Source organism: Haliotis asinina, chromosome 1 (assembly GCF_037392515.1).
Source record: "Haliotis asinina isolate JCU_RB_2024 chromosome 1, JCU_Hal_asi_v2, whole genome shotgun sequence".
Taxonomy (NCBI): Eukaryota; Metazoa; Mollusca; class Gastropoda; order Lepetellida; family Haliotidae; genus Haliotis; species Haliotis asinina.
Genome location: NC_090280.1, coordinates 87,963,526 through 87,983,079, shown reverse-complemented (window position 1 = coordinate 87,983,079; position 19,554 = coordinate 87,963,526). Strand labels below are relative to the sequence as shown.

The window sequence follows — 19,554 nt, the reverse complement described above, 5'->3', positions numbered from 1 at the left end:
TGGACAAAACAAATCAGTGATCAACAGCATGAGCATCAATCTACACACTGGGACATGATGGAATGTGTCAACCAAGTCAGCATGTCTGTCAGTCTCCTCTTACAACAACTATTGGTTACTAAAGATCAATTCTAACCCAGATCTTCACAGATGTTTGAAATCTATGACATCCCTCTCTAAGAGGCAATATCTCTGTAAGCCCAATGTATAATGGATGATTTGCCATATGTGATAACCCACGCTGTGCAGACAGTCCAAGTGAGTGGGTGGTTAATAAATAGTGAATATCACTATCTGTTATGTGTGATATATATACTGCAAATGTCTTAAATAATCTTCTGTCCAGGACAGGACCTAATGAATGTCATGTGCTGGTAATATCCTAGTTTCTGGATCAACTGATGACTGTGTTCAATGATTTAGTTTAAAAAGAGGCTGAAAAAACTGGGTGAGAGAGCTTTATCGCCATGTTGAGCAATATTTCAGACATAGCATGACATGTCAATGGTGTGGGAGGATCAAAACCAGTGGTGGAGACATTTACTGCTTGGGAGCAAAACAGGCTGCAGAGAAAATATATGATGCAAGTTCACAATTTTCATAACATATCTTCTCGAAAGAATAGACTGATTCACAGCCTTTCTGCAATGTCCATCGTTATACAGAACAAATAATACAGGACTGATGACTGACCTGACTGTGTCAGAGACTGAGAGTTGCTTAAGACTGGGACTGGGACAGGGAGATGAAGAGAGAGGTAACGAGAGAGAGAAAGAGAGCGAAGGGGAGAGGGAGAAAAAGAGAGGGAGAGAGAGGGAGAGAGAGAGAGAGAGAAAGAGAGAGAGAGAGAGAGAAAGAGAGAGAGAGAGAGGGAGGGACATGGATTGACTGAGTCACTAAAAAGAGATTTGTTTGAGAGAGAGACAGGGTGACTGAGAGAGACAAACACTATGAGAGATTTGAATGAGAGAGACTGAGATTTGGTTCAGCAGGATGGAGACTCAGCAAGATCAACAGAGACCAAGGAAGATTTGGTTGACAGAGATTGGCACTGACCGAAACCAAGAGTGACATACCTGGTTGGGGAACTGCCTGATGCTCTCCACCAGGTATTGGTAGGACTTCCAGTCTCCTGCTATCACCTGCCCAATCACAGGAATCACTTGGAAGGAGTAGTTGTCATACAACCTGCAAGGACACAAACCAACGTCGGTAGGATTGGATCAATCATCTTAGGTCAGACCAATTTTATTTCTTCTTTCACAGATTTTTGTCCTTAGAAAACATAAGGGCAGGGGGAAAAATACAATTTACACAATCACTAGTCAAACCAAAACATCACATGAGTTTCCATGCTAATGCTTTTGGTTTGTTAATATCAACAAAATATATTTTAAGTTGAGTTTTGGTTTCACACTGATTTCAAGACTATTTCACTTTATATCATGTTAACATTAAAGTTTTCATTTTTGAATGGGAAAATTTATTTTTTTCTCCTCTTATCTTGAGAAAATATGACCAGCAGATCCATAAAAACAAGAAATATAATTGGTATGACCTGAGCTTGTTAACATCTGTCAATACAATTTGTCATCAGTGAGAGAGTGAATTGGGTTACTAGTACATAGTGCTTTTCACAATATTTCTGCAGTGTCGTGATGTTGGACATCAGAAAATGAGCTTCACACATTGTACCCATGTGAGGAAGTGAACCTGGGTCTTCAGTGTGACGAGCAAACACACCAACCACAATACTACCTCACCAACCCTGTGTGTGAAATCAAGGTGGTGGTCTCTCTTGGAGGCTTATACAGACTCCACAGCATGCACCTGTATTATGAAAAACCAGTCTATCACTGTCACACTCACCAAACCCAACATAAAGTTGGTGTCCTCGTTTAGAGGATACACCTGTACGTTGGAAAACAATCACTGTGTCCTATTCCTTGTCCTCTACTGGGGTTATGGGGTAGTCTAGTGGTAAAAGCACTGATCATCTCACCAAAGTCCTGGGTTCGATTCCCAACATGGGTACAATATGCCAAGCCAAATGATTCAGTTCTAACCCATCAACCAAACTGGAACAGGTGATGAGACTTTACACCTTGCATGTCATCTGTATCTAAATCCTGAAAACTGGATACTTCCAGATGGACAAGCTGGATTCTGATTATTCTCATTAAATATTTATTTCCCATTATTTGGTTGTTGTGAAATGGCTCAAAATCGAGTATCTGAGATGGAACATGAGTTGTTCAATCACTATGGCAGTGAAGGATATCCACTGAAAGGTCAGGTGCTGAAGTTGTAGTGCTGGACTGTTAATTTTACCTCAAGTTTAGAGAGAAACTCAAGTTTCTCTAAAGTAGGTTTATGAGATCTGACACAAGTATCTTATCACCATTGGCTCCCAAGATTATGTTTATTTAAAGAAATACATAAAATAAGACCAGTATTCTGACAGCACACACACACAGCTGAGCTGCCAGGAGTCCTCTTATAAGTTATATTCTGGAAGCTAATAATTGTTGACTTATCTGTATCTAGCAAATAACTACACAGCAGACCTGTAGCCACGTTATCAGGGGGAGAAGGTAGACTGGGAATAATCCCTCTTTCAAAATATACTCATCAAAAAAAGTAGGGGATCTTCATTTTTTTAAAAATTTATGATTACAAATATTTAGGAGATTTATCAGAGTCAATCAATGTTGATATGATATTATTGAATGTTCTCAGAGTGCATCACGATTTGCACTTCCTTACAACCATAGTTTATATTAGTTATTTGGAATGTAGTCGTATTTGAAAGAGGATTGGTGTGTAGCATGTAATTTGCAAGATGAGTGTCAAAATTAATACTCTAAGTGATTTCTCGACCCTCTTGAAAAAACATGTATGGGGCAACTGTGTTGTGCATGTGCATATCATGCCTTGTGATTAGGGGTGGTAACAGAGGGAAATGGTGGTGCGTTCATAAGATGTCTGTCCTTGAAATGTTTGTTAACATTTACACTTCCTATCCAAATACTTTCCCCTACTCTTTTGGAAGAGTATATAATCAATGAAGGTTGTCTCACTCAGCCATATTCATACTATTTGAAGGTGGTCTGTACATAAATCACCCACAAATTAGGAGTAGACTGGGAACAATGCCTTTTCAAAATGTAACAACTGAGTCATTTCAAAGTCACATTCACAATCCCATTTGCACCACACAATCCAGTGACTGGGGTAGACTGGCAACAGTCTCTTTCTAAATAAAAATGATCGTGGTTGTTCCCATGTTACACGCAGCAATATTCCAACATTTTGAGGGTGGTCTGTAAATAATCCTGTTTGCTATAACAATCCAGACATCTGGGGTCGACTGGCGACAGTCCCTTTTTCAAAATGAAAGGACAATGCATGATATCCGAGTATAGTTTAATGCTACACTGTGCAATATTCCAGCTATATGCTGGTGTTCTGTAAATATCTGAGTCAGGACCAGACAATCCAGTGGTCAACAGCATGAGCACCTATCTATTGCGAAACGATAACATGTGTCAACCAAGTCAGCAAGTCTGACCACATGATCCAGTTAGTTGCCTCTTACAGCAAGCTGGGTTACAAAAGAAATCTTTGTTGTACAGGTCCCTTGTCCTCATATTAAAAGGTAAACCTTTGGCGGGGTCCTGGATGTAAGTACCACTAAATGCATTAAAGTCACCAGAGGATTCACCTTTTAAACCTGACTCTTTGGTGCTTATTGTCATCCTCAGCAAATTTCTCACTATATGATGCTTCATGAAGCAGCCTTTACTAACCTTTACTCCCATTCTTCAACATTGCACTACAGTTGCCTTTGTGACTTATGATCACCTTAGTGCTTTGTAAATTGAGACCCTGGACTTGATAAGACAACTGACTACATTTAGTAGTCTGTGATACAGATCCTGAAACAAATGTACCCCATGTGGCCCATGCAAGTCTAGAATGTGTGGAATGTCTAGATTCCAATGATTAGTCTGTCATAAGGACCCTGAAACAAATAAACCCCATGTATCCCATGCACGTCTAGATTGTGTGGAATGTCTAGATTCCAATGATTAGTCTGTCATAAGGACCCTGAAACAAATAAACCCCATGTGGCCCATGCAAGTCTAGATTGTGTGGAATGTCTAGATTCCAATGATTAGTCTGTCATAAGGACCCTGAAACAAATAAACCCCATGTGGTCCATGCAAGTCTAGATTGTGTGGAATGTCTAGATTCCAATGATTAGTCTGTCATAAGGACCCTGAAACAAATAAACCCCATGTGGCCCATGCAAGTCTAGATTGTGTGGAATGTCTAGATTCCAATGATTAGTCTGTCATAAGGACCCTGAAACAAATAAACCCCATGTGGCCCATGCAAGTCTAGATTGTGTGGAATGTCTAGATTCCAATGATTAGTCTGTCATAAGGACCCTGAAACAAATAAACCCCATGTGGCCCATGCAAGTCTAGATTGTGTGGAATGTCTAGATTCCAATGATTAGTCTGTCATAAGGACCCTGAAACAAATAAACCCCATGTGGCCCATGCAAGTCTAGATTGTGTGGAATGTCTAGATTCCAATGATTAGTCTGTCATAAGGACCCTGAAACAAATAAACCCCATGTGGCCCATGCAAGTCTAGATTGTGTGGAATGTCTAGATTCCAATGATTAGTCTGTCATAAGGACTCTGAATCAAATATACCCCATGTATCCCATGCAAGTCTAGATTGTGTGGAATGTCTAGATTCCAATGATTAGTCTGTCATAAGGACCCTGAAACAAATAAACCCCATGTGGCCCATGCAAGTCTAGAATGTGTGGAATGTCTAGATTCCAATGATTAGTCTGTCATAAGGACCCTGAAACAAATATACCCCATCTAGACCATGCAAGTCTAAAATGTGTGGAATGTCTAGATTTCAACATTAGTCTGTCATAAGGACCCTGAAACAAGAACATCCTCTGTATCCCATGCAAGTCTAAAATGTGTGGCAAGTCTAGATTAGTTAGTATAGATAGTTAGCTAGGTGTTCTGACAATTTGATATTGCCATGCTCATCAAACTTAATTGCTTCTTACAACAAGTATGGGTTCCTGAAGACAAATTCTAACCTTGATATCTACAGGTCTTTAAAATCAAACACTGCATAAACAACTTCACACAACAAACATCCAGTAATAGAGCGATAAATGTGGAAAGTTATGAGAAGAAAATACCGGGAAAAATTTGTGACACAAAGTCGTAATAGTGTCATGACAGTTATTTCTGTAGACCAACAGCAAACACAAAGGTTGAGGACAAATATTTCTTTTATTGACTTTCAAACATTGCCAAACCAGCTAGCACATAATTAGATACATAATCCTGCACATCCTGTTTCCTGCCTGCATATCGTCCCACAGTGTCAACTCTCCAATCAGGAAAGGTTACTGACCTGTCACTAAGCACATGTAACAGTTAAAGAAATCCAGACATACACCGTTAAATCTACAGTTAAACACACTTCCTCATCCTTCCTAGTCAACAGCAGCAAAATATTTATCTAAAAACTGACACGGAACTACACGTGTTATCACACCTTCCTTTAATACTCACAGGAAACAACACATGCAAAAGTAGCTTTCATCTTTGAGAAATTTATCAATAGGTATCGCAAAACTTCAAACATGAAGTTGAAGTTATCATCAGCCATACTCAATAATTTGGGGGAACAATACTTTCTACGTTTACAGTATTTACTGTATAAGAAAAAGAAATGTTATCAGTACAGAAACATCAAAAAAGTTCAAACAGGTATGCGTCATCTACTCACGCAAATGTGTGCAAAAGAGGGACAGGCCAGGTAAAATTGCTGTGGGAGAATGTGATCTCTTAAACACAACAAGTAACAATCACTATTTTAATCAAGCCACAGTCAGTCTATCACAGAGAATTTGTAGTGAGTTTAGTTTTATGCTGCACTCAGAAATATTCCAGCTATATTTAAATCAGTCTGGACCAAACAATCCAGTGATAAACAACATAAGCATCAGTCCGCTTAACTGGGAACCGATGACATATGTCTACCAAGTCTGCGAGCCTGACCACCCAATCCCATTAGTCGTCTCTTATGACAAGCACAGTCACCTTTTTATGGCAAGCATATCCATATCATCACAAGTCAGAGAATTTGTAACCCGTACATCAAGTACCCAGCTAACATGTGACGTTCCCACAACGTTATGTTTGGTTACATCAGGAAATGATGTAACTAGGACATTATTAGAACATCCTAGGATAACGTCATATCACAACCTTGCCACAACGTTACACATTACGTTCTCCCTACGTCCTTGCAACATATTTTTAATACTTTGGTGTAACGTACTCGTAACATTGTGAGGACATTCGTTTTATATATTTTGTTTTCTTGACCTATTAGAAGATGTTTGTATTTGCAGTTGACCATCTAATTAGTTATCAAGATGATATTGAATCTGGAACAACTTTTGAATAAATTTGTTTTGCGTTCAACTGAAGAAAATATATAACTTCACGTTTGAAGGTTATGAGAATGTCATTTACAGACGTTGTCACAACGTTACACTTTACGTAACCAGGATGTCCTAACAGCGTGTATTTCAGACCAAGGAGCAACTTTCGTATAACGTTGTGAGGACGTTCTGTCTAGTAGCTTGCCAGCACTGACCCATTGGAAAATCGTTACGTCTTATTCTCCTCATCCCGGAGCTTACTTGATGGAATATCATATTTGACAGGGTCGAAGCATGTCATATTCTTTTTTAAATTACCATACAAATTCAGTGTCATTTGATATATGTTTTGAACTGTAAAAATCGGATAATTACTCGGAGTTCTGAATTTCTAAATAGCATATTAATGATCACTGACATCGGTTTTTCATGAAATCACCAATGATAATTCTGAACTTTGTAGATGAACCTAGAATCGGCTGGGATGTTTTCAAAAATACATGCTAACACTAAGTGCATTTAAAATTTCCGCCATTTTGGATACTGAGTAGTGTTTACATACCATATCGTACGTGGATTCAAGGGTACGCGATTTCATTGAGTGTTTCTGTTTGTTTGAATAATGGAAAATCGTTACGTCTTATTCTCCTCATCCCGGAGCTTACTTGATGGAATATCATATTTGACAGGGTCGAAGCATGTCATATTCTTTTTTAAATTACCATACAGATCTATCTCTTCAGTTAAATGAAGTCTATTCAAAGTACTTACCTTATTTTTGTTTCATACAATATATTTTTATATTATACACTTATTGTTGTGCTCTTGACTTCACTCATTTCAGTGAATGTATGAAACATGTTTCCTTCTATCTTTGAACCCACAAGATCCAAACTGAGACACATTGCACATGACTTCTTCATGTGACGTCATTGCCTGTGCGAGTACTTTCCCATTCGTTGACATCACAGTTCTCGCGCGGCTGCCAGTCCTACAGGGTTCTGAGTCTGTTCCTCACTTTTAAAAGGGGCTCATTGCCATAACAGTGAGTATTTTGTGTATTGTTTGGTTTAGATTAGTAAATTATATGTATTAATTCAGAACGGACTCATTGAGAATAATGAAAACGACTCTTTATTAGATCTATTTACTTGTCCTACTTTTTACACAAATCCGAAATTCAGTGTCATTTGATATATGTTTTGAACTGTAAAAATCGGATAATTACTCGGAGTTCTGAATTTCTAAATAGCATATTAATGATCACTGACATCGGTTTTTCATGAAATCACCAATGATAATTCTGAACTTTGTAGATGAACCTAGAATCGGCTGGGATGTTTTCAAAAATACATGCTAACACTAAGTGCATTTAAAATTTCCGCCATTTTGGATACTGAGTAGTGTTTACATACCATATCGTACATGGATTCAAGGGTACGCGATTTCATTGAGTGTTTCTGTTTGTTTGAATAATGTTTACATAAATATTGTCATATTGAGTGTAGTATACCACTTTTGAAACCGTTACTTCAAGTGTTATCAAGCATAGGCATAACTGTCGCATGCCCTAAGGCTGTACGGAGGGCTAGACCCATGGATGTAATTCTATCCTTCAAAGAGGCAAGTCTAGATAAGAGGACATTTCTGCCTTGTGAAATACCATCCCCCTCCCTCTCCCCACCCACGTGGTTATCTTTTCTCCTACGCTTCTCTTGCCATAGTTGTCCTAAAATTTACAAGGGTTATGATATGATGAAGGTTGATAGAGGAATATATTATCACTAACACTGAAATATTGATATTTATTAGGGAAATAATCTATCAAGCCACAGTAAAGACATCTCACTGCTCACACTGTTATAACAAAACAGGCAAAACTTGTACATAGGGTGCACATCCATTATAGCATTAACCCCCTGGATGCCACAGGGACACATATGTCATTCCTCCTGAATCTTCACCTTGAAGTCCAATAAAATTCTAAATATATCATGCACACAAACGTACTTCACAGTTGTGAATTCTGTGGGAAATTTCCTGTTTCTTGATACTATGCACTATTGTCTCAGATAAAGCTGAAGTGCTTAACCCCTCAAAACTGACTTCATCGTAAATGTCGCTTTTCGCGATTCGTTATTTGCTGTATGTTTTGACATGCGAAAATGGGATAATTACTGGGAGTATTGAATTTCAATAATGACATATCACTAATATCAAGTTTTCATGAAATCAGTAATGATAATTCTGAAACGTTGCAGCTGAACCCAGAATCAGTTGGGATGTTTTCGAAAACACACTTACACGAACGCCAAAGTCTGCTTTCCGCCATATTGGATAGTGTTTACAAAGTCACGTTTCACTGGCCGGTATTGAGACGCCTATTTCATCATGTATATTCCATTGTCAGCTGCGACACAGTTTAAGAATCTACACAACTGTTAGAGGATCACAAGTAGCTATTACTGCAACTTGTGCTTTATTCCTGTGATGTACAATATTCAGTATGATGGGACAAATATTGCAGTTTCATATGAACAGGCTAATAAACAGCGATTTAATTTACACTTATAAGTAAAACTGATAATATTAATGAAAATGATTTGTACATTTTCTGTGTAATTGTATAGCCATATGCAGACCCAGGACCACGCGAGAGCAATTCTCGCACAACTGTCACTTTTCAAAACTTCCAAAAATATGCGCATGAAAAACAACAACAAAAACAAACAAAAAAAAACCCCTCAGCATTCAGGGTGTTAAAAATGTAATGGCATGTTCTAATCTTGTGCTTTTGAATAATAATAGGGCTATCATGGAATAATAATTTATACAAAAATTTGTTTATTACCACAACAAGCATTATACATTAGGATTCAGATATTAAGAAAATATAGACATAGCATATTAATTTCATCATGATCAGTAGTAGCTTAGAGGAAGACACCAGCTTAAAGCAAAAACTAATTTCATAGATCTAGAATTCCACAAGACAAACCGTTCATTAAGACAAAAGCTGAATCTAGACAGTTTAATGAGCTTCTTTGAAGAAAACATATCATTAGTACAACAGTGTGAAAACATTTTTAATTAGGGTCATTAAGCCATGGCCCAGTGAAGCACATCTATTGTAATCCAAGCTATTATAATTGACACATCAAAACAGACTTGGATAGAGCTAGCCCAAGCATACAGTAAATGTGCCAGCAGGATTAATGCCACTTAAGATAGGATTAATAGGATTAAGAGCACTCCCCTCTGCCTGGTTATTCCAGTAGGTCACACCCCACTCTGTATATTCAGTATGTCATTGGCTATTATAGGGCACACCCATTTTGTATCTTTTAACGAGCCACAACCTTTTTATTAAGTTGTTTCAAAGGCATTTAGAAGTTGGAGGAATCAAACTAAAAGTGCTTTATGGTTCAACTTCTTTATTATAAAAGGTCACAACGTTTCGAGACAGATTCTAGTCTCACAGATTCTAGTCTCACCTCACCTGAAGAAGAGACTAGAATCTGTCTCGAAACGTTGTGACCTTGTATAATAAAGAAGTTGAACCATAAAGCACTTTTAGTTTAACCATTTTATTGTTTCAAGTTTAGTCAATTTTATTATAGTCTCCAACTCCATTTATCGCTCAGAAGGGTTTAGACTTCCAACTCAGACCAACTCTAGCCCTCAGCCCAGAGGGTTGTACCGACTCTCTGTGGCCACCCTTGTTATTCTATTTCTTGTTAATAAAATTGTAATTAGCTTCTTGTGACTTCGGACTCTTTGCTGAGTTAATTCCCCCAAGCAGACCAGCATGCCAGTAAGACAAGGGATTTCACTGGTACGCTCATTTGGACACGAGACCCCTATCAAAATAAGTCTTTAAGATAAACTATTCTTTTTTCAGATGCATGCTGCCGCTGGGGAAGATGAGGAAGTGCAAGTCTAGAATGAAATGTTTCTTAGCAATGTATTTTACTTGAATAAATGGTTCAGTGTAAACAAAAGAAGCATCCCTGTTATTTGTTACCAGGGCTCAAAGTAGACAGTTTCGAAAAATCCAAACCAGTGTTGACCTAATTTTAGCGTTCGTAATCTAAATCTAACAAAAAACAACGTAAACTACGACTTTTAGCCCTGGATATTGTTATGATCATGGTGACAACAACCCAGAAACCGAATACAAATATTTATCCTCAGACTGCTGTACATTCTGAGTATGTATATACCCAAAAACTATACATAATGTTGTGACATTTTTTTTATGACGTCACGAGGACGTTATTTTTGAGTCGTATGAACGTAGAAAATAACCTTGTGACAATGTTCTGTTTATGACGTCGTGGGGACGTTATTTTTGGGTCGAAAATAATGTCATGAGGATGTGCTTTTGACGTAATGGGGACCGTTATATGCTGACGTTCTGGGGACGTAAACATAACTTTGGGGCAAGGTCCTCAAAACGTACTTTTGTTAGCTGGGTAGCGCTCATTTCTACACTTACAAACATATGTTCTTTTAAATCTTTTCACTTTCAAACAATCTTTGCCTATAAATGCACAATGCCATTTAGAAAGTGGTAAAATCCTGTTTGGGGTGGAAAATACACTGTCAGAGTGAGTGAGTGAGCTACTCAGTTTAAAGTACTCAGCAATATTCCAGCTATGTAGCAGCGATCTGTAAATAATGGAGTCTAGATCAGGCAGTGCAGCATAAACATCGATCTACACAACTGGGATACCATGACATGTCAACCAAGTCGCCGAATCTGACCATCTGATCCCGTTTGTCACCTCTTACATGACAAGTGTGGGTTACTGAAGATCCATTATAACCAGGGTCTTCACAGGCCCCACACTCTCAGAGTCTGGCACCCTAATGCCAGCACACAAAGTCAGTGATGTTAATCATTCTACCACCAGAGCTTACATGGGGAGATCTTAAGATTGTTGACTTTGTGACATCAGTCATGTCGACACTACAATACAAACTGCTATCACCTGTGGGTCTGATTAATACAGTCTGAATAACATAACAGGACAATTGAGAGCAAGGTAGTATGGCACCACGCTAGAGTACGTTGGGTTGATTCTTCTGTGCAACAATCAAAAAATAAAAGAAAAAAACAAAAACACATACAGAGTCCTCCATGATTAATTCTGAACATGACATCATGACATTTCAGAACACGTGCTATGATACCATCCTAGTGAGTGGGTGAGTGAGTTTGGTTTTACACCACTTGTAGCAATATTCCAACAATATAACTGCAGGGGCTACCAGAAATGGGCTTAACACATTGTGCCCATGAGGAGAATAGAACCCAGATGTTTAGTGCGATGAGCAAATGGCTTAACCACTAGGCTACCTCATACTAGAGCTATGCTGATCCTTCTGTGCAAAGAGATAAAGCCACATGTTGCATCACCGATAGGCCCTGATTAATTTATTAATAGGATATGGTAAATCTGACAGAACTATTTCCCAGAGCTGGAGCTCTATGTGTCACTTCCACTGATCAATGTATGACACAATACATTTTTGCATGTGACAGGGATGGCAACAGGTGAAAGTGATTTCAGCTGAAAATCAGTTGGGGTCTGGGGGACGCAGCAATGTATCTAAGGAAGTTACGGTGAAATTCTGAAAATTGGTAGCCCAAGAGATGCAAATGTGGGTACTTGAATATTTTCTCCCCGGATTTAGATTGACTCATTTGCATTTAAATCCACAGATTTCTGAGGATTCATGGAAAAATAGCCCTCCATGATTTGGAAAATTTATGCGCGGACTTAAACGACACAGTGCTAGAGATATGCGTCTCCTGTTCCACAACAGAGTGTGAGGAGTTCCCCAAAGGTAGCGATAATCAATAGCTGGCCAGCACACAAAGTGTTGCTGCATTGCATAGTCTGTGCCATATTACACAATATTGTACACACGGGTTCAAACTGCTGACAATGTATATTACATGAATTATATATCGCTTGATTTGATTACTGCTCATGTCTGGCATAGGTTTCCTATGCTGCTGGATGGCCCTGCGGTACTACATTGTACTGGAACTATAATTTTATCATGTTTCAATTTGGAAAAAAGGCTCTTGCTTACGTAAATAATGCTCATAGCAGTGATGAAGATGATGGACAACAAATCAAGCTGAATATGTAAAAGCGTTAGATATGGCACTGTGGTACTACATGATGATGATGATGATGATGATGATGATGATGATGATGATGACAACGACAATGACGATGATGTGTTGATTTGGGTAAAAAGTTGTTCATCATCATCATCATCATCATCATCATCATCATCATCATCACTACCACCACAAATGCTATTATTTTAACGATTAACACTTGAACCAGCACCTGATTAATTGAAATGTCTCAAGTTATACAAAATATCTAAAAAATATAGAAATGACTCACAAGAATGTTTTTAAAAAGTTAATAGTTAAATATCAGTTATGTAGAGCACCTAAAGACAAGGCCGCTCGTCAAGGTCGTGACATTTAAACATTCTCTGTAAAACAGTCAATAATTGATGGCAGCTGCTCAGTCAGCAGTTTTCATGCGAAGACATTTCTTTCCATTGTCAGTGAAGACAATCGTGAAAAGTACCCTTTGAATAATTATCTTTTTTATAAACAGTCAGGACTGTAATTCAGGAATACAGAGGATGTTTGCAAAGCTGCCAACTTGAAAATAAGTGACTGCTTTTAATAATGCTGATATTAGCTCCAAACCTGTGTCACTGTAGGTTCATATATGGACGATAACAAAGACAGAACCTTCCTGACTTGTGTCTCAATATCAATGATTAAATTGTTGGTCTGGTCTAGTTTAGGCACGACTACAAAATACCAGATACCTTCCGCCATCTTTGAAAGCAAGCAAATTTACTTTTGGATAGGGTTAGGGTAATGTTAGGGTTAGAAGAAGGTTTAGGGTTAGGGTTAGTGTTTGGTGATGTGACACTAAACAATGTGGCTGGTAGGTATCCGGTATTCTGTAGGTGTACCTTAGTTTCTTTCACAGTACACCGCTTAGATTTCATCCATTTTGGAAAATGTCAGTTCAGGCATTCTGGTATCCAATACTTTCACTCTGCACAACATTATCTAGTGTATAAATTATCTTGAGACTCATTTATAATATATACACAGAATCCAGTTGTTATGATAGCTCCGGTTCAGAATTCATGTCACGAGCATCATATTTTCTTATAATTTATAATGGAATTTCTTTCACTGATGACCTTGAATGTTTCTTTCTCAATGTTTTCACAACAGATCAGTATTTCCAATCTATGATTCATACAAATAAGTTGGAGGCTGTTAAAACTGTATACTCTGTTGTAAGGTAGTGAGGGAAATGAGTTTAATGCCTTTTTTAGCAAGATTCCAGCACTGTCATGACAAGGACATGAGATATGGGCTTCACACATTGTACCCATGTAGGGAATGGAACCCTAAGCGTACTGAGCAAACGCTTAAACAGCTAGGGTACCCTGCCACCTCTGCACTGCTAGAACAACAGGTGAATGTGTACTTTTACACTGCCTTTACCAGTATTCAAGCAATATCACAGCAGGGGACACCAGAAATGAGCTTCACACATTGTACCCATGTGGGGAATCAAAAACAGGTCTTTGGGGTGATGAGTGAACACTTAAACTACTAGGCTACCCCAACACCCCATTAGAATAATGGTCTTCATGGGTGTAAGTCATCATGATACATAGAGTTTCCAGTTGTATTGATGACAAGCCAAGATTAAGCCACCAGTGTGTGCATGAATGTTACTACCACCCTCCACGTCAGCGCTTTATGGGACATGATACAACCAAGTGGTTAAAGCCAGTTCACTCATCACACTGAAGCCCCTGATTGTCTGGTCGAGACTCAGTTCTTTACAGACTGTCGCCACATAGCTGGAATATTGCCCAGTAGGGCGTAAAACTGAACTCACTCACTCATATATCAGAAATCTGATGGTGATTAATGAGGATGAGTTCTATCAATAATGCTGGAATAAATCCCATAGTATTGCCTGCCTCAGATGAGACTAGAACAAGTGGTCATAGGATCATGGAACACTAAAGGGAGGCAATTCTACTGCGAAAAAAATTCAGTGTTGTCAGTCACAGACATTTGTTATCACAAAATAGTGGGAAAATAGTGCTGATGACAAGTGATCAAAATCAGAGTAAATCAGTGACTCAGCAGATCCTAGAGTACCTAAGAGATGCAACCCTGCACAGCCAAGTCTGCAGCTTCAAACTGTCAACAGCAAAACAATGAGCAGAATTCAGAAACAACTCCCCAACTCTGGAGCTTCCTGTTTAATGTTATCGATGTAGGATAAGGAACAAACACTGCCAATATTGTTGTGCAAAATACCATCTTTATCTCATCTTGCAAATGTGAAAACCTGAAGCCAAGATGGAAAATTAATGTTTTCCAGACACAATAAGAAAAAATCATAAGAACAAATATCCTCCATTTATCCCAATCCCAGTCTGTGGCGCATCTGTGTAGATGGTTTGAGACTACTACACATGAGAATATTACTGTCATACAGAACATGAAATAGAACTAAGCTATACATTGAGTAGTATAGGGAATGGGGAGAAAAACCGGTAGCGGGTACACTTTGCTCAGAAGCTTCTGAATATAGCTAATTCTGCTACCAGCATATATATTTCAACAAGACCCTTCGATAAGACCACTTTTCGGCTGCTCCCAATTACTCCCAATTATAGTGTATTCCCAATTAGAGCTATGCGGGTACATAGACATAGAAATATGCCAGGAACCAAGCTCTCGCGAGAAGCATATACCGAGATCCGATCGGGTCGTTTGTCCATTCGGGAAGCGAAGAGGAAGTATCACATATCGCAAGCTCGATACACACGGATCCGAGGTGGTATAGACAAACCCACAACTCCCGATATATCCGAAGACTTGGAGGCCCTGCTGCAGAAGTGTCGCCCCATGTTGCTTTCCGACCGAGAGAAACAAATCCTGGAGCAATCGGGACACACCTTCTACGAACACTACCAGATCCCCAAACAGTTTCTCGAACTCTACTTGCTGTGCTTTCGTCCACTAGTAGAAGCCGGCAAAATAGTTGATTTTGTCTACATCTACCCACCCAACCAATTTCAACCCTCGGCGGGCAAACTCCGAATCATTCTCGCTGATAACTGCTATCCGGGCCCCAAGGACAGACACAACCGATGCACCGACTGCCTAGCCACTCTATCGGAACTGCCTGCTCTCTTCGGACCCGACAACTCTACGTGCAAGTGTGGTGCCACCGACCACTGCGTCGACAGCAAGAAATGCATTCTCTGGGAACAGAAAGCGATAGACTACACACCCCAGGAGCGACTTCCACTCGAGGTTCCAGAAGAGATCGAGGTTGACAGCTGTTGTGTGAATATAGAGAACCTATACGACAACGCCTGCCTTTTCTGGAGCATAAAATACGCACTCCTCATCAACAAATTGATGGACTGTTGTACGTGTAAGGAGAAAGAGTCTTGTATCTTATGGCGGTTATCGGAGAAAGCAGAGGTACCACAGGGGCGGGGTAATATTTGGCATACCCCATTACCCGACTATGGTGGACCCAAGCATATGGAAGTAGCACCCCCTCCATGTAGCGAACTCAAAAAAGCTGCGAACGTCCCAGAAGGAGTCTACTTATGCAAAAAGTTTGCTGTAGCGGGACACGAAGGGAAGAACCGGCTGTTATTGCTACTCGATCCCCCGACTGGGGAAACGATTCCAGTCTATGGCTACAAGATACGAGAAACGATTCGGGCTGCCGGGGGAATAGAACGCCTACGGTTAGTGCGGGAACCGTTTCTATGCAAGCTCGGTAAAATCTGCTACTCACCTATATCAGAAAAGAAAGACGATAGAGAAATCGAATTACTGCTTCCAGACATTGGACGAGAATAGGTCCGGCAGCTCGCCTAGTATTTTGGTAGATGCAGTCGTGGGCTTACAAAGGACGAATACTTATCTAGGCTAGTTTTTCGTATTCCAACTGCTTTTCGTGGTACCCTACTACTTTTTTCCCCTCAAAAAACAACACTCTACTGCATAATGAAGGGATCCCCACGTTTCGTCTTGGGTGTTTCTACCTTCTCGGTCGGTGTGTGCACTGATTTGCTGTGCTTCCAGGTCTTGTAGACGACCTTCCAGAGAAAAACAGCGGCTAGCGAAAGGTAGGTCCACCTTTGGGCTGTTTCTAGTATCTGCCGCACCTTCTGAATATCCAGATGGGTCTCTTCTTGTTCCTCCTCAACGTTTTCTATTTCCTCTTCCTCATTGTCCTTATCCAGCATCGACAAGATGTCGACCAACAAATTCGTGGTTTGCTCCATATGAGCCGGCAACGTATTCGTGGTTTGTTCCAAACGAGCCGACATCGCTGCAGTTTGCTTCACACTAGCCTCTAGCCTCCCCAAGCGGTTGTAGAAGTCCTGGATGGTGGGCACAGTCGGCTCTGCAGCAGGCAATACGCTGCCGGCAGACGTCTCACTAGCGAGAGCAGGCAATACGCTCTCGCTAGGGGGTAAGATGGCCGCAGGCAATACGCTGCCGGCAGACGTCTCACTAGCGGGAGCAGGCAATACGTCTGTGCTGGTCGGAGGTTCTACAGCAGGCTCTCGCCATATGTCGTAGAGTCTTGTGGATCCAATACCGAAGCGCTTTTTGACCTCGCTTGCTGGGAGCACCCCTCGAAGGGAGCGTATTTCTTGGACCTTTTCCGAAGACAAATCTCTTCTTGGTGGCATGGGGTGTTTTTCCTGGGAATATATATATATACCATACTTCCTACTTGTCTATATAGGAACCAATCCTCTCCCAGGAAACTTCTAATAATGCTTAGCAATGCTTAGCAATGCTTAGCAAATGCTTAGTATTATTTTTGCATAAGTAGACTCCTTCTGGGACGTTCGCAGCTTTTTTGAGTTCGCTACATGGAGGGGGTGCTACTTCCATATGCTTAGCAATGCTTAGCAAATGCTTAGTATTATTTTTGCATAAGTAGACTCCTTCTGGGACGTTCGCAGCTTTTTTGAGTTCGCTACATGGAGGGGGTGCTACTTCCATATGCTTGGGTCCACCATAGTCGGGTAATGGGGTATGCCAAATATTACCCCGCCCCTGTGGTACCTCTGCTTTCTCCGATAACCGCCATAAGATACAAGACTCTTTCTCCTTACACGTACAACAGTCCATCAATTTGTTGATGAGGAGTGCGTATTTTATGCTCCAGAAAAGGCAGGCGTTGTCGTATAGGTTCTCTATATTCACACAACAGCTGTCAACCTCGATCTCTTCTGGAACCTCGAGTGGAAGTCGCTCCTGGGGTGTGTAGTCTATCGCTTTCTGTTCCCAGAGAATGCATTTCTTGCTGTCGACGCAGTGGTCGGTGGCACCACACTTGCACGTAGAGTTGTCGGGTCCGAAGAGAGCAGGCAGTTCCGATAGAGTGGCTAGGCAGTCGGTGCATCGGTTGTGTCTGTCCTTGGGGCCCGGATAGCAGTTATCAGCGAGAATGATTCGGAGTTTGCCCGCCGAGGGTTGAAATTGGTTGGGTGGGTAGATGTAGACAAAATCAACTATTTTGCCGGCTTCTACTAGTGGACGAAAGCACAGCAAGTAGAGTTCGAGAAACTGTTTGGGGATCTGGTAGTGTTCGTAGAAGGTGTGTCCCGATTGCTCCAGGATTTGTTTCTCTCGGTCGGAAAGCAACATGGGGCGACACTTCTGCAGCAGGGCCTCCAAGTCTTCGGATATATCGGGAGTTGTGGGTTTGTCTATACCACCTCGGATCCGTGTGTATCGAGCTTGCGATATGTGATACTTCCTCTTCGCTTCCCGAATGGACAAACGACCCGATCGGATCTCGGTATATGCTTCTCGCGAGAGCTTGGTTCCTGGCATATTTCTATGTCTATGTACCCGCATAGCTCTAATTGGGAATACACTATAATTGGGAGTAATTGGGAGCAGCCGAAAAGTGGTCTTATCGAAGGGTCTTGTTGAAATATATATGCTGGTAGCAGAATTAGCTATATTCAGAAGCTTCTGAGCAAAGTGTACCCGCTACCGGTTTTTCTCCCCATTCCCTATACTACTCATTGAAACAAATCATGGGTATTGAGGGTTCCTGAATCACTGAAAACTGCCCAATGAGTACAGGGTGAATTTTTGTTTGTCCAGTCATCTTGATAATAATAATAAGAGTATTCATATAGTGCTGACTCAATGCTCAAAGTGCTGACAAGTCACATTTCATATGCACAAGGAAATACAGAGACTACTAAATGATATCCCGTGTATTATATAACTGTAAACCACTTTGATGTCATGTATGGCAGCATGCGTTGCAATTACACTGTATATGATCAGACAGTGTTATCTTCAATGGGTGAGTAATAAAGGGATCCGTGAAACATAGCATTGAAAGAGGTGTTTTTGGAGAATGGCAGAGTGTGTGTGTGTGACTGTGTGAGTATGTGCTTGTATCTATTTGCACATTGCTGCTTTCAAAATACTTGTTACAGTGTATGACAATCACTCCTTGTTTTTCCCCTTAATGTTGAGCAGAATCATTTTACTTTCTTTTTTAAATGTCCCATTTAAGCACTAACCTTCGCTTCACAGACTCGTTACTGAATTATCTTCGTTATTACTAAACATGTTAAAGTTATTTTGATTTTGATTTTGATTTGGTAGTTGCATCGTTTTATTTCTTCTTATATCAAAAGAAAACACCTGGTTAAACTTTCCGTTAGTTTCCCTTCATATGTGGCCTAATGACCCCAATACTACATGCCAGAGAGTAACTCATCCTACAAGGTATCTTAATAACTAGACCCTTGGTCTGTCTGTAATTACATACTTCTGACTGGACAAACAAACAACACATGTCACATCAAACAATAATATTTCTGTCAGTTTAAGGTACATGATCCACACTCAGGGCAAGATACCATTTTTCAAACCAGACGCAGCTTTAGACTTG

At 40.2% G+C, this 19,554-nt stretch overlaps 1 protein-coding gene across 1 annotated transcript in view; it reads right to left on the bottom strand.

Annotated features, from left to right (window-relative positions):
- Positions 1-1,010: 1,010 nt before the first annotated feature.
- The window catches only part of LOC137276832 (2-methoxy-6-polyprenyl-1,4-benzoquinol methylase, mitochondrial-like), a 32,301-nt gene continuing 13,757 nt past the window's right edge, over positions 1,011-19,554 (bottom strand). Inside the window, exon 6 of the mRNA XM_067808482.1 lies at positions 1,011-1,188. Coding sequence (XP_067664583.1) covers positions 1,011-1,188 — 178 coding nt within the window. The remainder of the gene's footprint in view (positions 1,189-19,554) is intronic.